Source organism: Chiloscyllium plagiosum, unplaced genomic scaffold (assembly GCF_037043375.1).
Source record: "Chiloscyllium plagiosum isolate Xiang-an unplaced genomic scaffold, Cpla_swu_hap1 HiC_scaffold_4, whole genome shotgun sequence".
Lineage (NCBI taxonomy): Eukaryota > Metazoa > Chordata > Chondrichthyes > Orectolobiformes > Hemiscylliidae > Chiloscyllium > Chiloscyllium plagiosum.
The window spans coordinates 33,195,002-33,218,591 of record NW_028270142.1 but is presented as its reverse complement, the minus strand read 5'-3'; the positions used below and the strand labels follow the sequence as shown (position 1 = coordinate 33,218,591).

The 23,590-nt window shown below is 41.6% G+C and overlaps 1 protein-coding gene across 10 annotated transcripts in view; it reads left to right on the top strand.

Moving 5' to 3' along the window:
• Positions 1-23,590, top strand: part of LOC122549303 (upstream-binding protein 1-like) — a 145,565-nt gene that overhangs the window by 47,087 nt on the left and 74,888 nt on the right. For 5 of the 10 annotated variants that reach the window (XR_015756928.1, XM_087986130.1, XM_087986128.1 and 2 more), the window contains exons 1-2: positions 5,950-5,999; positions 14,070-14,171. Coding sequence is in view for 9 of the 10 variants with exons in the window: in XM_087986130.1 (XP_087842256.1) it covers positions 5,965-5,999; positions 14,070-14,171 (137 nt within the window). In the remaining variant the exon portion in view is untranslated. Of the gene's footprint in view, positions 1-5,949; positions 6,000-14,069; positions 14,172-19,118; positions 19,607-23,590 lie in introns of those variants that run through there. The other 5 variants (XM_043688891.1, XM_087986127.1, XM_043688892.2 and 2 more) reach the window with 4 other exon arrangements.

Genomic DNA, 23,590 nt, shown 5'->3' with positions numbered 1-23,590 from the left:
AACATCCTACACTCCAGGAAAAAAAGTCCCAGCTTATCCAGCCTCTCTCCTTATAACTCAAACCCTCCAGTCTCAGTAACATCCTTGTAAATCTTTTTTGCATCCTTGCTAGTTCAATAATATCCTTCCTGTAGTAGAGGACCAACATTGTATGCAGTGCTCCAAAACTGGCCTCACCAAAGTCTTGTACAGCTGCAACATGATGTCCCAATTCCTATACTCAATGCTCTGATCAATGAAAGCACACATGCCAAACACTATCTTCACCACCCTGTCTACCTGTGATGCCCCTTTCAAGGGTTTATATACCTGTACCCCTATGTCTCTCTGTTCCACAACACTCCCCAGGGCCCTACTATTAACTATGTTAGTCTTGCCCTGGTTTGTCTTACAAAAATTCAACACCTTCCATTTATCAAAATTAAACTCCATCTGCCACTCCTTGGCTCATTGGTCCAGCTTATTAAGATCTCATTGTACTCTTAGAACCTTCCTCACTGTCCACCATACTGCCAATTTTGGTTTCATCTGCAAACTTACCAACTATGCCTCTTATATTCTCATCCATATCATTTATATAAATGACAAACAACAGTGGACCCAGCACTGATTCTTGAGGCACACCACTGGTCACAAGTCTCCAGTGCAAACAACAACTTTCCATCACCACCCTCTGTCTCCTATTGTCAAACCAATTTTGTATCCAATTGACCAGGTCTTCCTGAATCCCTTGTGATCTAAACTTACTAACCAGTCTCCCATGCAAAACCTTATCGAAGACCTTGCTAAAATCCCTGTAGACAACTTCATCTGTAGACAACTGGCAGGGAGTATGGAGGATGGGCACTGGCTCCTAAGAGACAGAGGAGGGGAAGGGGCTTTGGATGTGGAGTGGAGTAAGCGTGTCAAGTGGTGTGGGAGAAAGTCAGGTGCTGAGTAGGGAAGAGGGGTCAGGTCTGGCAGTGGATGGGGTAAGGGAGGATCAAGTTCTAGAAGATTAAGGGAAGGTCAGGTGCAGAGTAGGGAAGGTGGTATGGGTCTGGCAGGGGTTAGTGAAGGTTGGACCCTCAGGGTGAAGGTGGGGATGTTGGGTGCAGAGCTGGGGAAGAGGGGTTCAGGAGTGGAGTAGGGTAAAGGAAGTGTTGAGTCTGCAGTGGAAAAATGGGGGAAGAAGAGGCACGGTGCCATGAAGAAGGATCAGCTGCAGAACAAGGGAAGAGAGTTTGGGTCCCAGGTTCAGGATTCAGGATTGGGGGGTTCATGGTCTGACTGAGGTGTAGTTAGTGTGTGAGGTAAATATGAAGTCAGTTGAAATGTTATCCAGGAATCAAACAATGTATTTAGTAATCTAACATTTCCTGAATGAATGATTTTATTGTCACATGTATTTTACAGAAAGAGAAAGCTTTTTCACTGTCACCATGATCCTATGCCATTTTTGAATAGTTTTAAGAATAAGAAAAAAAAGATATAGCTTAAAAAGAGTCCATCAGCGGTGAACCACCTGATCAACAACATTGCCTGCACCGCCAACCCCCTCCACCACCTTGCTACCATCCACATCGAAATCAAACAATGTTGAAGTTGCCACTCTTCAGGCGCCATCTTTTGCTAGTGGGCCAATTCTCCTCTGCCCTCACTTTGTCCCCTCCTGGGCTGGACCAACTAATGTCAGAAGAGCATATGCTTGAAATGTCAACTCTCTGCTCCTTGGATGCTGCCTGACTGGTTGTGCTTTTCCAGCATCACACCTTTTGACAACCAACTGCAGAGTCACATGTTTCGCCATAGGACCCACCTCGTCAATGTCACTGTGATGTTGTTCCGCCACCATTTTGCCGCCACCAGTGCCAGACCCAACCAATGACAAAATCGCCAATCCTCAGGCTCCATCTTTTGCTGCTGGACCTTCTTTGTCTCTGCGGACGTAGCAGCCACCAATGCTGATGCCAGGTCCCGGAAAAGTAAGTAACGGCTCACTCGAGTCCACTCTGGGCCTACTTGAGTCCACGCTGGGGTTCCTCACTGCTACTGATGCTATCCAAGCTCAGGACAAGAGGTAAATAAAAAAAAGAAAAAAAGCACTCTGCATAGATGAGCTCTGGCTCAGGAGCCCTATTCTGATGCCATCTTGATGACATCCTGAGTAACTTATTTGCTTAATTTCACCAGAACCTTCTGATTTCTCACACCGAATGGAGACGTTTGAAGGGTTCCAGGTGCAGAGGAATTGCCAGTGAAATCTTCAATATACCAGACAATTCCTTCAATCTACCACGATGGATATTCCACAGGATCCACATAAGTAACTCCCATCTATTCTGGAATACCAACTATTGGCCCATCAGAAAATCTGGGTCATTGTTCTTCTAATATTCTTTAAAAAGGGCCACCATGTCAATTCACTTTCATCGCAATTTCTTACAAGTGAATAATCCCAACTGGAAGCACTGCTAAAATTGACCAGTTGGCAGCAGCACAGTCCTATGTAAATAACTTATGATCGGTATCCGGATCTGTCTTTCTGTTGACACATTTAGTGTCCCCTACTGTCCATTCAGTGGGAAGATTGTCGCTCTGTATACTGGATTAAACCAGAAGGCAAACTGATACCTGATTCAAAGAGGGGAGTATTTGGGAACTTAATATTTCTGACTCAGGATATTCAGGAATGATTTGGAAGCATTGAGATTAGAGGTGGAGAGGAAGGATGTATATTAAGCAATGACAGTATTGAAAAAAAACTACATTTGCATTGTTTTTCACTCCAGTGGACCTCCCAAAGTGTCTTACAATCAGTCTATTAGTTAGGGTCAGTTAGCTCATTTAGCTGGATAGCTGGTTGCGATGCAGTGTAATGCTTCTCCTTCTCAACATCTTCCCTTGCCTGAGGTGTGTGACGCTCAGGTTAAAACACCACCAATTGTCTCTTTCTAATGACAAAGCAGCATATGGTCTGATAGGACTATGGCGATTTTGCTAAAGAAATATAATGTAACGTGTCTCAATGGCTAGCACTCAATAGCTCTGACCTCCATAATTATGAAGTGTTTTGAGAGGTTAGTCATGGCTCACATCAACTCCAATCTACCAAATTGCCTTGATCCTTTGCAATTCACCTACCAGCACAACAGGCCCACAGCAGACCATCTCTTTGGCCCTAAACTCATCCTTGGAATATCTGAATAACGAGGATACCTACACCAGGGTTTTACTATTGATTACAGTTCTGCCTTCAACACCATAATTCCAAACAAACTTATCTCTAAACTCTAAGACCTGGGTCTTGACTCCCCCCACCTCCCTCAGTAATTGGATCCTCAACATCCTGACTCTCAGACTGCAATCAGTAAGAATAGGTGACAACAACTATAATCCTCTTGTGCCCCGCAAGGCTGTATACTCAGCTCCCTACTTTACTCCTTATACACTCATAACTGTGTGGCCAAATTCTGCTCCAACTCCTTTTACAAGTTTGCTGATGACATCATCATTGTAGGTTGGATCTCAAACAATGATGAGACAGAATACAGAAAACAAATTGCTTAGTGGCATGGTGTAACGACAACAATCTCTCCATCAACATTAGCAAAATGAAAGAGCTGGTCATTGACTTCAGGAAGCGGAGTGAAGGGCACGCCACTGCCTGTAATAATGGTGCTGAGGTGGAAATGGTCAAGACCTTTAAGCTCCTGGGAGCAATGATCACCTATAATCTGTTCTGGTCCACCCATGTCGATATGATGGTCAAGAAAGCAAAATAATGTCTCCACTTCCTCAGGAGGCTAAGGAAATTATCCAAAAGGACACTTACCATTTTTTATTGGTGTACCACAGAAAGTGTCCTATCTGGGTGCAGCACAGCCTGGTATGACAACTGCTCCTTCCAAGACTGCAAGAAACTACAGAGAGTCGTGAACTCAGTCCAGTCCATCACACAAACCAGCCTTCCATCCATTAACTCTTATACATTTCCCGCTGCCTCAGGTAAGCAACCAACATAATCACAGACTCTTCCCACCCAGGTTAAACTCTCTTCTATCCTCTTTTGTTGGACAGAGATATAAAAGCTTGAATACACATACAAATGTATTCAAGATCAGCTACTTCCCTGCTGTTATAAGACTTTTGAATGAACCTCTCGAGTGTTAATTCTGATCTCTCTCTCTGTATCTTCTCTGTGACTGTAACACTGCATTCTGCACTCTGTTCTACTAGCATGCTTTGCATGTAATGATCCGCCTGCATTTCATACAAAACATTTCTCACTGTATCTTGGTATGTGACAACAATAAGTCAAACAATCAATCAATCAATTTACTTTTTTCATTATTGAAGTGTAGGAAACTCAGCAGCCAATTTGTACACAGCAGCTCCCACAAACAACAACATGATTATGACCAGATAATTTTATTTGACGTTCATTGAGGTCCCATATTAGACGGAATTCTCTTGCTGTTCTTCAAAATTCAATAGGATCTTTTATATTCACCAACAATAACAAACAGGGACTTTGTTTAACCTCTCCAGCAGTGCGCACTCCCTCAGTACTGCACTGGAGCGTCAGCCACAATTGAAAACTGATTTATGATCCCAGAATATCTCTTATTCAGAGGCAAGAGGGCTACCATTGACCTACAGTTGACTCATTATATACTATCATGCAAGGAATGATATATTTGAGGAGCCTAAGTCAGACTTCATTTGATCAGAATTAAAGGAAAATTAAGCAGCAATTACATTACTGAGTGCATATTATTTGCTATTGAAAGGTAAGAATAGATAGAGAAAATAATTTGAAGGCAAATTGCAAATCATAGAAAAGTGCAAGAAATTTGGAATTGTGACATAAGAAATCTCATTTATCATAACATAGCTCATGGTAGAAACAACACAAAAAGAGGAGAAATTTCTGAAATATTTACAAGAGAAGTGTTTTGATTAGTTTGCCTCAAGCCTAACAAAGTAGGAGGTTGTGCTGGGTCTAGTTCTATGGAATGAATTGCTCACGTGGAAAATGTAAGGATAGGAATAGAAAAGGACATGTGCAACCAAGTACAAAAATAGTTAACTACAGGACCATCATCTTTAGTGAGTTAAAAGGATACAGTCTGAAATCAAAAATTATTAGTCAAAACAGTATTCGAACAAAATTCACCTTTAAAAATAAAATGGTTTGGCCACATAGTACAAACATTTCTCTGTAGGGAAAGTAACTTCATCCAAAGTTTCCATTTAACTTTCAACTAAATTCGGGTGTTCACTCTTTTCTGGTGTACCTATAGGTTGATAGTACTTCTGTTCCATTTGGATGAGGTATTAAACCCTAGATTTACAACCATCAGTTAGGAATATGAAAAAGAACTGTAATTCCTGCCAGGATACCATGAACCACAGCCTATTCATCTAACTCAAGTTTTACTGGTAAAAGTAGTACCTTTGAGAACGGATGCCTTGAAGATATTTTCATTACACACCGATGGAGCAGATGGGAACTGAACACAGGTGTCCTGGCTCAGAAGTAGGGACATTATCACTGCACCACAAGGTCCCTGTTTTGAACAAATGCAAACTTTCCAAATCTGTTTAAGGTGTGAGGGATAAATCCAGTAAGCAACAGTCAGTCAGCTTTATGTCATTGGTAAGGAACCTCGAGAGATAATGATTCATAAGAAGACTAACTGACACTTGGCTTCAAGTAGATAATAAGTTAAAGTCAACATGAATGTTAAAAGCACATTGTGTGTGGAACTAACTTAAGTTCTTTGATAAGGTAACAAAGTTTTTTTTTACTATTCACCCAAGGGGCATGGACATCACTGGCTGGCCAGCATGTATTGCCCATTCCTAGTGGTCCTTGAGTAGATGGTGGTGAGCTGCCTTTTTGAAATGCTGCAGTCCATGTGCTGTAGGTAGACTTCAACTCACTTGAGGAAGGAATTCCAAGATTGTGACACAGCAACAATGAAGGAATGGCGACATATTTCCAACTTAGGATGGTGAGTGAATTTGAAGGGAATTTGCAGGTGTCAGTGTTTTTGTGTATCTGCTGCCTTTGTCTCTCTAAACGGATGTGAACATGGGTTTGGAAGGTGCTGTCTAAGGATCTTTGGCGAATTTCTGCACTGCAACTTGTGGATAGTACACACTACTGCTACTGAGTCTCAGTGATGGAGAGAGTAGGTGTTTGTGGATGTGGTGAAATCAGGCGGGCTGCTTTGCCCAAGATGGTATCAAGCTTCTTGAGTATTGTTGGAGCTCCACACATTCAGGCAAATGGGGAGTATTCCATCGCACTCCTGACCTGCGCCTTGTAGATGGCGGACAGCCATTCAGGAGACAGGAGGTGAGTTACTCACCGCGATATTCCAAGCCTCTGACCTGCTCTTGTGGTCACTATTTATATAGAGAGTGTAGTTGATTTTATGATCAATGGTAACCCCCAGGATGTTGATAGTGATGGTAATACAATCAAATATCAAGGGGCGGTGGTTAGATTGTCTCTTATTGAAGACAGTCGTTGCCTGGCATTTGTATGGTATGAATGTTACTTGCCATTTGTCAGCCCAAATCTGGATATTGTTAAGATCTTGTTGTTTTTGAAATGGAATCCTTCAGTATTTGAGGAGTCACAAATGGTGCTGACCATTGCGGAATCATCAGTGAACATCCCACTCTGACCTTATGATGGAAGAAATGTCATTGATGAAGCAGCCGAAGATGGTAAGGCCTAGGATGCTACCCTGAGGAACTCCTGCAGAAATGTCCTGGAGTTGAGATGACTGACCTCCCACAACCACAATCACCTTCCTGTGTGCCAGGTATGACCAACCAGTGAAGAGTTTGGCCTGTAATTCCCAATTGATTCCGTATTGTCACTGCTGCTTCATGTTACACTCGGGTGTATGTGGCCTTGATGTCAGGGTCTGTCATTCTCATTTCACCTGTGAAATTCAGCTTTTTTGTCCATGTTTGAACCAAGGCTGTAATGAGGTCAGGACTGAGTGGCCCTGGTGGAATCCAAACTGGGCATCAGTGAGCAGGTTAGTGCTGAGCAGATACTGCTTGATAGCACCGTTGATTACACCTTCCATCAGTTTACTGAGGATCAAGAGTAGACCGATGGAGCAGTAATTGGCTGGATTGGATTTGTCTAGCTGTGTGTTTACAGGACATATCTGGGCAACTTTCCACATTGTTGGGTCATGCCATTGTTGTAACTGTACTGGATAAGCTTGGATAGGGGAGCAGCTAGTTCTGGAGCACAAGTCTTCAGTACTATTGGAGGGAAAAAACAAATTACTGTGGATGCTGGAATCTAAAACCAAAAGAGAAAATGCTGGAAAATCTCAGCAGGTCTGGCAGCATCTGTAAGGAGAGAAAAGAGCTGACGTTTCGAGTCTAACTGACCCTTTGTCAAAGCTAAAAAAAGGAGAAATAGGGTGGTATTTATACTAGGCTGAGAGAAGGTGAGTCATGGCTCCAGAAGCAAAGGTAGCAATAAAGAGGTGGTAATGACAGTGCTTTCTTCAGTACTATTGCCTGAATGTTGTCAGGGCCCATAGCCTTTACACTATCCAATGTCTCCAACCATTTCTTGATATCATATGGAGTGAGTTGAACTGGCTGAAGGCTAGCACCTGTGATGCTCGGGACTATGGGAGGAGGCCGAAGTGGATCATCCACTGTGTATTTCTGGTTGAAAATTGCTGCAAGTACTTCAGCCTTCATCTTTTGCACTGATGTCATAAATAGAGTAATAGAGATATACAGAACCAAAGCAAACCTTTTGGTCCAACTTGTCCATTCTGACCAAATATCCTAAACTAATCTAGTCCCATTTGCCAGCATTTAGCCCATATCCTTTCCTATTCATGTACCCATGCATATATCTTCTAAGTATTGTAATTGTACCACCCTCCACCTGTTCCTCTCGCAATTCATACCATACATACACCACCCTTTGTGTGAAAAAAATTGCGTGAAAAATCTTTCCCCTCTCACCCTAAACCTATGCCCTCTAGTTCTGGATTCCCCCAACCCAGGGAAGAAACTTTGTCTATTTACCCTATCCATGCCCCCCATGATTTTATAAACCTCTATAAGGTCACCCCTCAGCCTCCGATGCTCCAGGGAAAACAGCACCAGCCTATTCAGCTTCTCTCTATAGTTAGTGGGCGGGACGGTGGCACAGTGGTTAGCACTGCTGCCTCACAGCGCCAGAGACCCGGGTTCAATTCTCGCCTCAGGTGACTGACTGTGTGGAGTTTGCACATTCTCCCCGTGTCTGCGTGGGTTTCCTCCGGGTGCTCAGGTTTCCTCCCACAGTTCAAAGATGTGTAGGTCAGGGGAATTGGACATACTAAATTGCCCGCAGTGTTAGGTAAGGGGTAAATGTAGGGGTATGGGTGGGTTGCGCTTCGGCGGGTCGGTGTGGACTTGTTGGGCCGAAGGGCCTGTTTCCACACTGTAAAGTAATCTGAAGTAATCTAAAAAAAATTCAAACCCTCCAAAATCCTTATACATCTTTTCTGAACCATTCAAGTTTCACAACATCCTTCCTATAGGATGGGAGACCAGATAACTCTTCCATCATTTAGGGTGGTGATATAAATGGAACATCCTCCTCCTTCAGTGCATTATTGTAGGATCGCTTAGCTGTCTATCACTTGCTGCTTATGCTGTTTGCCATGCAAGTAGCTCTGTTTGGGAGCTTCATCACGTTGACACCTCATTTTTAGATATGCTGGTGCTGTTCTTGACATGCCCTCCTTCTCTCTCCATTGAATCAGGATTAATCCTCTGACTTGATGGTATTGGTTGAATCAGAGATATGTCAAGCTATGAGTTGTAGATTCTACTGGAATATGATTCAGCTGCTGTTGGTGATCCACAGCACCTCATGAATACCCACTCTTGAGTTGTTAGATCTGTTTGAAGTCTGTCCAATTTAGCATGGTGATAGTGTCACAATGGAGGGTACTTTCAAGGTGAAGGTGGGACTTTGTCTCCACAAGGACTGTGTGGAAGTCACTTTTACTGATACTGTTGTTGACAGATGCATCTGTGGCCAGCAGGTTGGTAAGGATGAGGTCAAGTATGCTTTTCCCTCTTGTTGGTTGCCTCACTACTACTGAAATCCCCCCACCCAGAGGACATTATGCACCCTTGGCATCCTCAGTCAGGCTGTTGCTTGACTTTTTTGGCACTAGCCTCCAGGTGGCCCCTTGCTGAGATATTCGTATCATCAATAACTACGGGTGAGGTGCCGGAGGTTGGCTAACATGATGCCATTATTTAAGAAAGGTGGTAGGAAAAGCAAGGGAACTATTGACCGGTAAGCCTAATGTTAGTGGTGGGTAACTTGTTGGAGAGCATTCTGATGGATAGGATTTTCATGTATTTGGAAAAGCAAGGACTGATTGGGGATAATCAACATAGTTTTATGTGCGGAAATCATCTCTTATTAACTTGGTTGAGTTTTTTTGAAGAAGTGATGAAGAAGATTAATGAAGGCAGAATGGTGGACATTATCTATATGGACTTCAGTAAGGTGTTCAACAAGGTTCCGCATGTTAGACTGGTTAGCAAGGTTAGATCACGTAAAATACAAGGAGAGCTAGCCATTTGTAGATAAAATTGGCTCAAAGTTAAGTGACAAGAGGTAGTGGAGGGTTGTTTTACAGACTGAAGGCCTGGGACTAGCTGTATGCAACAAGGATCAGTGCTGGGCCAACTGCTTTTTCTCATTTAGATAAATGATTTGAATGTGAATATAGGAGGTATGGTTAGTAAGTTTTCAGATGACACCAAAATTGGTGGTGTAGTGGACAGTGAAGAAGTATAACGGGATCTTGATCAGATGGGCAAATGGGTCAAGGAGTGGCAGATGGAGTTTAACTTCGATAAATGTGAGGTGCTGCATTTTGGTGGGGAAATCAGGGCAGGACTTGTACACTTAATGGTAAGGTCCTGGGGAGTGCTGCCCGAACAGAGAGACCATGGGGTGCAGGTTCATAGTTCCTTGAAAGTGGAATTACAGGTAGACAGGGTGGTGATGAAGGCATTTGGTATGCTTGTTTTTATTTATCAGTGCAATGAGTATAAACGTTGGGAGGCCACGCTGTGCAGGACATTGGTTAAGCCACTTTTGGAATACTGTATTCAATTCTAGTCTCCCTCCTATAGAAAAGATGTTGTGAAACTTGAAAGAATTCAGAAAAGATTTACAAGGATGTGGCCATGGTTCAAGGATTTGAGCTACAGGGAGAGGCCGAATAGCTTGGGGCTATTTTCCCTGGAGATTCGGAGACAGGGGTGACCTTATGAAAGTTTATAAAATTATGAGGGGCATAAATAGGGTGAATAGCCAAAGTCTATTCCCTCGGGTAGGGAAGTCCAAAACTAGACGGCATAGGTTTAAGGTGAGAGGGGAACGATTTAAAAGGGATATAAATGGCAACTTTTTCACCCACACAATAATGCACTGATGGAATGAGCTGCCAGAGTTGATGGTGGAGGCTGGTACAATCACAACATTTAAAAGGCATCTGGATGGATGTATGAATGGAAAGGGTTTAGACGGATATGGGCCAAAAGTTGGGAAATGGGACTCAATCAGTTTAGGATATTTAGTCAGCATGGACGAGTTGGACTGAAGAGTCTGTTTCCATTCTATACATCTGTATGGCTCTGTGTTAATAAGGAGAACCTTTTAGGGCTGTTTCACCATCTGCCTTGGCAGGATTTGAACTCACCATCCCCAGAACACTAGCTAGGTTCTAGAAGGATGTTGCCAGGGTTGGAGGGTCTGAGCTATAGGGAGAAGCTGAAAATGCTGGGCTGTTTTCCCTGGAGCGTCGGAGGTTGAGGGGGTGACCTTATAGAAGTTTATAAAATCATGAGGGGCATGGATAGGGTGAATAGACAAGGTCTTTTCCCTGGGGAAGGGGAGTCCAGAACTAGAGGGCATAGGTTTAGGGTGAGAGGGGAAAAATGTATAAAGGAACTAAGGGGTATGTTTTTCACACAAAGGGTAGTGCGTGTATGGAATGAATTGCAAGAGAAAGTGGTGGAGACTGGTACAATTACAATAATTAAAAGGCATCTGGATGGGTATATGAATAGAAACGTTGACTCTCCTGCTTCTCGGATGCTGCATGACTGGCTGTGCTTTTCCAGCATCATACGTTTTGACTCTGATCTCCAGCACTTGCAGTCCTTACTTTCTCCAAATATAAGACAGAGTTGGCAGAATGGAGCATTTTCAAGATGGCAACCTGTAACTAGTGGTGTGTCACAGGGATCACAATTATCTACGACATATGTGAATAACTTCAGGGTGGCATGGTGTTACAGTGTTAATTTTCGGATGACATTAGTGTCTTCTACTATAAGGACTGATGCAAAGTATTTATTCAACTTCTCTGCCATTTCCTGGTTCTGCATTATTATTTCCCTATCTTTATAGTCTAACCAGATTATGTTCATTTTGGCTGCTCCCTTTCTTTTTATATATTTAAAAGAACTTCTTGCTGTCTGTCTTGACATTACTTGCAAATTTATTATCAAAGTTTATTTTCTCACCTTTGTGTGTTTTATTGTTTTTTAATATTTTTCCAATCCTCTGGTTAACCACTAATCTTTGCCACAATGTATGTTTTTATTTCTTTTCAATCTGAAGCTATCCCAAACTTCTCTGATTAACCATGGCTGGCTAATCCCCCTTCCTAGAAACCTTCTTCCTCACTAGAATATGTCTTTGCTATGAGACATGAACTATTTTGTTAGAAGTTTGCCATTGTTCCCAATTATGTTGATTGATTGATTGTCGTATGTACTGAGGTACAGTCAAAAGCTTTGTTTACAACCAGTACAAGCAGATCATCGTTAGCAAGGAAGTACAGATCAAAAAGACTTAGACAGAGGCATACTGGTTACATTGCACAGGGCTTGCACTAGGCAAGATCAGTATTAGTAAGGTCAAAAAAGAACATTATTAGTAATTTTTACAGATTTAGAATTTAAATTTAAAAGTGTAGTACAATTATAAAAATGTTAGAGTTAGATCTGCTGTAATTAACTTTATTTAAGCTTAGCACAGTTGTTTCTGACCCAGGTTGCTCTCTGTCCTGTCCTGGACCTAATTCAGTGTTCCAATGAAACACATTGCAAGCTTGAGGAGCAACACCTAATTTTCTGCTTAGGCAATCTCCAGCCTTAAGGACTCAATATTGAATTCCACAACCTCAAAGCCTAACCTCATGATGTCTGTCCTCTATTTCTTTTACATTTTTATCTCCTCTTCCTTCTCACCCCCCTCACCCAAGCTTGTCTTGTTTATTTTGCTCTAAGCAGAGAGGATCCATTTGCACCTTTTAATTTCTGCACATTTTACATTTCTATTTTTCTTTCACCCAATTTGCACTAAGCGTCCACATTATGTTTCCCTTGCTCCTCATCCACCTCTGTCAAAAGTGTAAAAACAACTTTCCACCCTGTCAGTTCTGAAAAGTCACATCAGACTCGAAACATTAACTGTTTGTCTCTCCACAAACAGTTTTTCTGAGCTTCTCCAGTATTTTGTGTTTCTTTCAGATCTCCAGTATTTTACTTGTATTTGGCTATTCCAAGCAAACTTCCTATTCGGGATATGTATTTGTCTCTCTATGGATCACACTTTACAATCACACAGTACAGAAAGTGTCAATTTGGCCAATCATGCTTGTGGGTGGAGTTCAGTAATTACAATAATCCCATTTCCCCCTTTTCCCATTTCTCCCTTTCCGTATAAAATTTTCCGCTCCAATACACATGTAATTCTCTTTCTAATGTTACTATTGATCTACTTGCATCCCCTTTTTATGTAGTATCTTCCAGACCACAACACATTGTGTTAAAAAAGTGTTTCCTTGTGATTCCTCTGGTTTGTTTGTTTCATCACCTCAGATCTCTTACCGCTTTCTGCCCCTCACATTGTTTCTCTTCATTTAAGCTATCAAAATCATTCATGATTTTGTAAACTCCTATCAATTTAAAAAAAAACATTTTCTAAGGACTACTTCAGCTTTTCTACGTAATTAAAGCCCCCTCATGTTGGTATTGCTCTCATAAGTTGCTTCAAAGCCTATTTAGAGCTTTGACGTATTTCCTGAAGTGTGGCACGCAGAATATTTCTTATTATTCACTGAAAATGCACACAGAATGAGAGTATTGCTGACTAGGATAGCCATTTATTGCCCATCCATAATTAAGGGCACTTGAGAGCCAACCACATTTCTGTGGGTCTAGAGTCACATATAGGCGAAAGTGAGGACTGCAGATACTGGAGATTGCAAAACCTGACCTGCTGTGCATTTCCAGCACCACACTCTCGGACTCTCCTGCTCCTCCGATGCTGCCTGACCTGCTGTGCTTTTCCAGCACCACACTCTGGACTCGAGTGACATATAGGCCAGACCAGGTAAGGATGGCAGTTTCCTTCCCTAAAGGACATTAGGTTTTTCCAACAATTGACAGTGGATTCATGGTCATCATTAGATTCTCAATTCCAGATTTTTAACAAGTTCAAATTCCACCATCTGCTCTGGCAGGATTCAAACATGAGTCCCTAGAATATTACATGAGTCTCTGATTAACAATCTAGCGAGAATACCATTAGACCATTGTCTCCCCCAAAGTTCCATGTTTTGTATTCGAGCTTCTAATACTGAAGCAAGGAATCCCATAGATCGTTATTAAATGATTTCTAATGGAAAAGTGAATACTAAGCACTTGCACTTATTAAATTGTACGCTCCATTAATGTGTTCCTGCAGTATCACTTCGGAAGTTTAGAGCAGATTGTCTTTCTATATGTGTACATGATTTCAGATTTATGTTCATAGCTCTATACAGGCATTTGAAACCATGTCTTTGTAGCGCACCCCTCGGCGATTATTCTTCTGGTTTCGTGATTGAGCAATTTTTCCTCCCCAGTCCTAGTGAAGATATCTGCAATGTGACTGACATCAAGTAAAAGTGTAAGCGCCAGGTGGGAATCTAAAAGAGGTTTCTTATCTCTCGTCACAGTGACCATTCGTCGGAACACCCTGGATCACATCACAAGATGCTCTTTTGGCATTCGCAACCCGAACAATATCATCAGTACGCCAGTAGCAACAGCTATCTCCGGTAAGAACGTCCTCCTTAATATCTGTATTACCGGCCTTGTTCTACAGAGACATCAGAGGTTAGTGCTTCACCCTGAACCGAACAATCCACTTACTGGAAGAACGCGAGCTAACTGACAAAAACAGAAATTGCTAGAGGAACTCAGCAGGTCTGGCAGTATCTATGGAAAGAAAACAGAGTTCGGATCCAGTCACATTGCTTTCTCTCCGTAGATGCTGTCAGATGTGCTGGATATCCTCCAACAATTTCTGTTTTTGATTATTTCAGATTTCCAGCACCTGCAATTCATTGTGTTATTTTAGCGAGCGAACGAAGTTTTCTTTCAAGCGCTGGTTAACTTCACTAATGCGGACTGTTGGTTCAGCACTTTTCTCCGGAAATTTAACATTTATTAGCATATTATCTTAAATTTTCACACTCACTTTTCATTCCTCTAAAACAAGACCAAACTAGGTTTGGAAAACATTTATACTGACTTGCAGAAAAGCATACGGTTTCACGTTTTGGTTCTAACAAAAACTTGGAGGTGCTAGGAACGAAAATAAATTGCTAGAGAATGCTGCAAACACAGAGCAGCTTCTGTGCACAGTTCAGATCTGTCAGAACGGATCTGAAGGAACTTTGCCCGGAAAAAAATGCGGATGCGTGCAGAAATAACATATCAATCTTAAATCAAATGTTAAAAGGAGTTAAATCAAATGTTAAATCAATGGTTAAGATAGACAGAATTAAACACATTCTACTTAATCGCAAATTTAGTAATCTCGACAAGTGTTTTTCAGTGATTATTGCATCTCTCTCCAACTCAACACCTCTGGGGCGGATTTAGTGCTGGACATATAAATCAGTTGAAGTTCAAAACTGTAACCTTTCCACATCTGCAAACTATCCGGAAACTCATTAGCTTTTTAACTCTCTTTGAATTTTCACAATCGCAGTCGCAATTTTGAACCGCTCGGTAATTTTAAATCGATTTTGCATATCTATTGCTAGTTAACATAATCGCGTACTGTTAAAAAACAATGCTGTTCTTATACCTATTCGGGCAATTGCTTTAGTAAGTGTACTGACAATTTTACAGCAGTTAAACCTCTCGCTCGAATTACATCAGGATCAGAATTTTGGGCGTTTTATATTTAATGCAATCTCCAAAACTAACTTCATATAAACAAATATACATATATATCGATAAATATAATGTTTCACTGAAATAAATTCGACACGAATTTCCTGCTTCTAAGCTCGTGATAATCCAGGAACCAAAGTATCCCCAATTGATTTCAATTTCTTTCAGATTCACGAAGTATTATTTTTTGGGGTGACAATCGCTCACCTTGTTTAAATTGTGAACAATTTAGAAGTAAACGGCACTCAGATTTACGTTGGAGAGAAAAATCCAGCTGCTCTGCATTTCCAGTCGACACACCCATTTAAACATATGGAAGTGTTTTTAGGAATATTAAAACAAGAATAGGTCATTCATTTCCTTGAGCCTGTTCGCCATTTAACTAGTCATGGCTGATCTGCTGATTTTCTTCTAAGGCCTAAACTGTTACTTATTAAGAACATTTTTTGACATTTTCAATTGAGCAAGGCCAGTCTTTTTACAGCGAGACTTCCTGGTTTTCATATATTTAACAGGCTTGTAATCTGTCATTAGAGTTGATGATAAATATATTTATGGCTGTCTGATCATCGGCTATTTTCATAATTGAGACAGGTAAATTGCCCAACAGAAGGAGGATTTTTTTTCAGACAATCCAGCCTCACTCTCAAGAGAGCTGCGAAATTGCATTATTTTTCTACTGACATTTAGTTAGGGAGACAGAAGTGCACCACTGATCAGCCTATCAATGCCAACAGGCTACCCTTTTTCAAAAAAAAAGCTACTGATCCTCAGTGGAAAAAGTGAAACTGAGCTGAGTGGTCAGAGGGCTAGCGTCCCCCTTTTCTCTCCCTTCTGCTCGGAGGTAGCAGAAATCCTAGTCTGATGATATTAAATGTTTGATCTACTACTTAAATTCTTGCAATCCTGTTCCAATATTCAAACACCGAGCTTTTAAAACTTTTTCACCGTTGACGACCCACACTCCTATTAAGCCATTATAGTCCTGGTCGCTTCAGTTCTCTCCACTCCTTTTGATTTTTCTAAATGCTCCCTAAACCTCTTTTATTTTAATTAATTTTATTTTCAAACCTAATCTGATTGTTGTGGGAGGGAAACCTTGCTCAGTTTTTAAAAAGTCTTCGTAAAGTATTTCAAAGCCCTGTTGAGATTACATGAACTACCAAGGTTTAGAAGTCAGCTGTAAATTTACATTGATATATGTTTTAAAAGATGATAACTCATGATTTTTAAATAAATCGCCATATTTTTATGAGTTTGTGTTATGATCCATGGGATGGAGTTGGTATTACTGACGTATCTTCTTTTATTAGGCAGGCCAATTGCAACTACCAGCCTTTGACTTAGTACCATAAGCAAGAAAATAAATCTTAGATTTCCAGAAACTGATTGTAAAAGTCCACAGCCCTATCAATATTTCAGCTGGGTGGGTTAACTGGAGAAGTTGGGTCAATTTTCCTTGGAGAATAGAGGTTGAGAAAACAGAGGATTGATGACGGCAGAGTGGTAGACGTGACATATATGGACTTCAGTAAGGCATTCGACAAGGTTCCCCATGGGAGACTGATTAGCAAGGTTAGATCTCATGGAATATAGGGAGAACTAGCCATTTAGATACAAAACTGGCTCAAAGATAGAAGACAGAGGGTGGTGGTGGAGGGTTGTTTTTGGAGGCCTGTGACCAGTGGAGTGCCACAAGGATTGGTGCGGATTCCACTACTTTTCATCATTTATATAAATGATTTGGATGTGGGCATAAGAGGTATAGTTAGTAAGTTTGCTGATGACACCAAAATTGGAGACGTAGTGGACAACGAAGAAGGTTAACTCAGATTTCAACAGGGTCTTGATCAGATGGGCCAATGGGCTGAGAAGTGGCAGATGGAGTTTAATTTAGATAAATGTGAGGTGCTGCATTTTGGGAAAGCAAATCTTAGCAGGAATTTAGATAAATGTGAGGTGTGGAGTTAGGCGACTGACTGTGTGGAGTTTGCACGTTCTCCCCGTGTCTGCGTGGGTTTCCTCCGGGTGCTCCGGTTTCCTCCCACAGTCCAAAGATGTGCAGGTCAGGTGAATTGGCCATGCTAAATTGCCCGTAGTGTTAGGTAAGGGGTAAATGTAGGGGTATGGGTGGGTTGCGCTTCGGCGGGTCGGTGTGGACTTGTTGGGCCGAAGGGCCTGTTTCCACACTGTAAGTAATCTAATCTAAGTAATCTAATCTAAGTAATCTAATCTAATCTAATCTATCTAATTATACACTTAATGGTAAGGCCCTAGGGAGTGTTGCTGAATAAAGAGACCTTGGAGTGCAGGTTCATAGCTCCTTGAAAGTGGAGTCACAGATAGATAGGATAGTGAGGAAGGTGTTTGGTATGCTTTCTTTTATTGGTCAGAGCATTGAGTACAGGAGGTCATGTTGCGGCTGTACAGGACATTGGTTAGGCCACTGTTGGAATATTGCGTGCAATTCTGGTCTCCTTTCTATCGGAAAGATGTTGTGAAACTTAAAAGGGTTCAGAAATGATTTACAAGGATGTTGCCAGGGTTGGAGGATTTGAGCTATAGGGAGAGGTTGGATAGGCTGGAGTGTCGGAGGCTGAGGGGTGACCTTATAGAGGTTTATAAAATCATGAGGGGCATGGATAGGATAAATAGGCAAAGTCCTTTTCATGGAATGGGGGAGTCCAGGACTAGAAGGCAAAAGTTTAGTGAGAGGAGAAAGATATAAAAGAGACCTAAGGGGCAACGTTTTCACTCAGAGAGTGAATGGAATGAGATGCCAGAGGAAGTGGTGGAGGCTAGTACAATTGTAACATTTAAAAGGTATCTGGATGGGTATATGAATAGGATGGGTTTGGAGGAATATGGGCCAGGTACTGGCAGGTTGGACTAGGTTGAGTTGGGATATCTGGTCGGCATGGGTGCGTTGGACCAAAGGGTCTGTTTCCGTGCTGTACATCTCCATGACTCTAAGGGTTTGGACACTAGAAATGAAGAAATTGTTCCATTGGTGGAAGGATCCAGAATGAGAACCACAGATTGAAGACTGGAAAAAAAAGGAGACATTAGGAAAAAAAAAATTCACCAAGCGAATGGCTAAGATTTTAAATGATAAACTCAATATGTGTTAGAAGCTCAATATGTGTTAGAGGCATTGGATTATATATAATTGAAAAAGTACATGCACGGTTTCTGGGAAAAGATGGGACACTTTAATCTGATGAATTGTCTTCAGACAGGAGAGGCCGAATGAGCTTCCTTTGTCCGATGACAACTCAGTGACTCGAAAATCCATAACAGGAAATCTGACATTAAAATATTAAAAGCCCAATCAGTCATGCAGCATCTGCGAAAAAAGGATTAGAGTCCAACAGTTGCTTTCACCTTTTTCGTTCTGATGCTGACTGACCGACGACGTTCTCTGCTTTATCTCTGTAGCGAGATAACGCCATCGTCGAAGAGAGCGTTTCCTAACGGTTTGTTAATTCACACCTGACAAATTGGCCGAACGAATTCAATCACGCTCCGCCTCTTTCCTGCAGCACCAGTTTTTTTCCCAACGAGCTGGCCGCTCTCCGTTCTGCACTGCGCGTCAATCAACGGAGCAACCGTCGCTGAATCCTGCGCGCTATTGGACAGCTGCCGGAGGTGTGGGCGGATATCCTTGCTTTGATTCATCTATTGGTGCTGTCAGTCAGACAAGGTCCGCGCGCCACACTCACCTCCGTGCCCTGCCCATACCGCGCGAGCGCGCCGTTGGATCCACAGTTTGTGACGTTCTGCGCGCGTTGGCTCGGTTGGTTCGTTGGAGGTGAGTGGCCATGTTTGTGCCGGAACTGGTGAGAAACCGAAGCGGAGGAGGTCGCCTCAGGATTAGTGCCTGGCCGGACTGTGCGTGAGTTCCTAGCTGAGAGAAAGCGTGTTTCTTGCAACATCTGCCGGCGTTACGTTTTGACGAAGAGGGGCAAGAGACGGCAACTATATCTGGATCTGAAGTGTTGCCATGGTCGTGTGAGCAGGGCCTAATCTTGGAGAGCACGAGAGCGAGGACAGGCCGCCTCCTAGCAACCGGGACTGAGAGGCGGGGGGAGTGGAGAGCGTGCGCGCCACCGCCGCCTGCAAGCGCCCTCTCACTCCCCTTACCCCCCAGAGCGTAAAGGCCTGGGCCAGCCCGGCCTTTGCCACCTCCACTGACCATGGCCTGGGTACTGAAGATGGACGAAGCCATTGAGTCTGGGCTCGTGCACGATTTCGACTCCAGTTTATCTGGTATTGGACAGGAGCTTGGATCTGGTGCTTATAGCATGAGGTGAGTAGCAAAAGGCCCAAAGAATTGGGATATTGGTGGTGGGGGCTGCTTGTGTGCAGATTGGATATTTATTCTAATCTTCGATGCCTTTTGTTTCACAGTACTAATAAGATGTACGCTGACATCGATAGCTTTAAGGTCGCCTTTGCCAGACAGGCTGTGTTCCGCTGTTTAGAAGAGGGTGCACATGTATTTGGATCTTCATAATATGTTGCTTTCCTTGGATTATTGGTCATTTCACGGATACTTTCATTGTTTTCATGTTGGTACTTTGCAGGAAGTCAGCTTTCATCTATATGTCTGGACATTGTATAGTTGTTGACTAGTTGAAGTAAGTTTAAAGGTAATGAGTCGGATTGTAATGTTTTAAAATGCAAATTGCTGTCATTGAACTTTCTGAAAAAGATTTAATTTTTCAAAAACTGCAAGAAATCTACAGCACCACCTCTGTCATCAATGATTTAGCCAAAAAGAGTTAACATTTTAAGAATTGAAATTGATTTCAACATTTCCAGCTTCTCTTTGTTAGTTTCTGAGGTGTTCCTAATCCTTCCTCTTCACAAGGCAAAGCTCTACACAAGGCAAAGCTCTACACTCAATTGTTTTATGTGTGGTATTGCCTCAATAATTTCAGCCAATGTACCATACATGAAATTTTAATGTCACATTATTTTACTTTGCAGTTTGTGGATTTTGCTGTTCTGTGCATCTGTTGAGAGCGTTTTGAGCTCAATAAGTAAAGGATGTTGTGGGTGATAGTGGTAGAAACAATTTGGACAAGGAATTAAGAACATCCCACCAACAAAACAACTTCCATTATGTCATGCTTTTATGTAGAATAATATCCCAAGGCATTTCAGAGGCTTCATAAGAAAGGTGTAGACACAATGTAGTATAATTGCTTTGAGCTCAGTGACTTAGTGCCAGTACTTAAATGTGATGACAACACTGGTTTCAGGATCCTCAGTAGAAGTGTGTTTTTTCAAGAGAAGTGCTGTCTACTAGGTACTTTTAAAGAATTTATCTTTCTGGAGTATGTAAAGGCCAAGGTTGAAAAAATGGGTGAAAGATCATTTACTGAAATTATATGAAATTGTCTTTTCTTGTTATCTCTTACTTTGCATCCTTTTTTATGTAGTGGCTATTGATACTCAAGTTATTAGGTTGTTGTTATATCAGAGCCCTTTATACTGTAGCTATATAGTTGCCGCATAGTTTGCAATAGTAAGCTGCAGATAATGATTTTAGGAGTTTGGCACTGAAATGGAGCTTCTGATTTGGCTACAGTGATGCATTAATTTTATTAAGCATAAATTCACAAATAACCCTTCAAAATGCTTATTTTGAGGAAATAATGTGTTCTTTAAATAATTTCCACTTAAATATTGGGGGCCAAAGTAGCATTTTTGACTGTGTTCCTCTTTTTGTCAACTGAGGCTGAACCTGCCTGTCTTACCCTAAAGTGGAGCTTCACCTGTATATCTGCACCATCACAAAGTTTGCCTCTCCTACTTAGCATGGCAGTATGAGTTTATCTACTGATATCTTCATGATGTCTGTAGTGCGTTTAGTCTTAATTATTCAAATATGTCCCTAGTTGGTGTTTCATGTTCTATGCTTCATGAACTTGATATTATTCATGCATTTTGCTCATAGCTTAATTCTGGGAGAAAGTGAGGACTGCAGATGTTGGGGATCAGAGTCAAAAATTGTGGCACTGGAAAAACACAGCAGGTCAGGCAGCATCTGAGGAGCAGGAGATTCAACGTTTCGAGTATAAGCCCTTCAGGCTGTTTCATGTCCTAATTCTGTCCAACACAGTATGTGCCTCCCCAGTGTTCACCAACCTACATCTAAATCTGATTGAATAAAACCTCAATTTGCAAATTCTTCAATTCTATGTTCCTCCATATCTCCAATCTCTTAGAGCATAAGACAAAGAAGCAGAAATGGGCAATTCAATCCATCAAGCCCCTTGGTTATTTTTGATGACCCAGCCTCAACAGCCCTCTTTGGTAAAGAATCCCTCAGATTCACTATCCTGAGAGAGAAGAAATACCTCAGCTCTGTCACAAAAGGGTGACCTTTTTATTCTGAGATTATGCCATCTGGTACTAGACTCTTCCACAAAAGGGAAGGCTCCTTTCTACATTCCATCTGTCAAATCCCCTAAGGAACTGGCATATTCCAAGAAGGTCATGTCTCTATTTGTTTAAATTCCAGTAATACAGGCCCACCTTACTCGGCCTCTTCTCACGAGACAGTCCCTCCATAATGAACCTTCTCTGGACAGTTTTCGATACCAGTATATATTTCCTTTTGAGGGGATGAAAACTGTTCAATATTTTAGCTGTACTGAGTTTGCACAAGACTTTCTTATTTTTATACCCTTTTATCCTTTTGCCTTCCCTACTACCTGCTGAACTTGTATGCAAGTTTTTTGAGTGAAAAGCACAGAAATGTGCATATCCCTCTGTGCTGTAAGTTTTGGCAGTCTATATTTATTCAAAATAATATTTGGCCCTCTACTCTTCAGCTGTCCATGATCGTTTTTGATTTTTTGATCATTCATGAATAATTCCACCATTGAAGTTCTTTAACTGCTTAGTCCCTAACCCTTCTAAGTCCTTCCATGTGTCTCTTAATCATTGAGTCTTTGCAGCAGTGAAGGCCATGTGGTCCATTCTGTGGTCGCCGGTTGTCAGAACGAGTATTTTGCTTTTGTCAGAGCTCTGAAGAGTCCTCTAGACTCAATGGTAGCTTGCTTTCTCTCCATGGATACTGCCTGACCTACTGTGATCTCCAGCATTTTTTTGTTTTGTGTACAGATTCCAGCATCTGCAGTAATTTGCTCCTAGATTTTACATTTTAGACTTGAAATGTTAACACAGTTTCTCTCTTCACTCAGGTGGCTTTTGTAGTTGAACAGTTTGAGGTTGCTTGCATAGGTAGACTCGGTAAGTAGAGTTGAAGCTAGTTCTGTGGTTGTGGCACTTGCAGGTTGCCTGCACTCTAAATTTTTCAAATTTGTCAAACTTGTTTTTATTTCAAATTTCCAATATCTGCAATATTTTGCTGTAGCCAGAGGACATTGGGTTTGATATAATCTTAAATTAAGAAGGCCATGATTGTGTCATATTTTTATTAGTTTTAAGATAGTTATGGAAAAGGATAGACCTAATCTAAAAGTTAGAGTTCTAAATTTTAGGAAGGCCATTTTTGATGCTATTAGGCAAAAAACTTTTAAAAATTGATTGGGTGTGGATATTTGCAAATAAAGAGGTGGTTGGAAAGTGGAAAACCTTCAAAAATGAAATAACGGGAGTCCAGAGATAGTGTGCCTCTCTTAGGGTAAAAGACAAGATTGAAAGGTGTAGGGAATGCTGGATGACTAGAGAAATTGACGCGCTGGGTTAGGAAAAAAAGGAAGCTTATGTTAGGTATAGACAACAGTGATCGATTGAATTCCTAGATTAGTATAAGGATAATAGGAGTACACTTGAGGGAAATCAGGAGGGCAAAAAGGCTAGATGAGATAGGCTTCTCCATAACCTTATCTACCAAAACTAAGGGTTTTTATACATACATTAAGGACAAAAGAGTAAGTAGGGAGAGAACAGGGCCCCCCTAAAGATAAACAAAACTGGAGTGGCAGATGGGTGAGATTTTAAGCGAATATTTTGCATCAGTATTTACTGTAGAATAAGATATGGAAGCTAGAGAACTTGGAAGTAAATAGCAACATCTTAAACAGTCCAAATCGGAGGTGGTGTTGCTGGATATCTTAAAATGCATAAAGATAGACAAATCCCTGGAACATGATCGGGTTTACCATAGAACTTAGTGTGCAGCTAGGGAAGTGGTTGCTGGGCCTTTTGCTGAGATATTTGTATTGGTAGCCACAGTTGAAGTGCTGGAAGACTGGAGGTTGGCTGGGATGGTGCCATTATTTAAAAAAGGTAATGAGGAAAAGCTAGGGAGCTG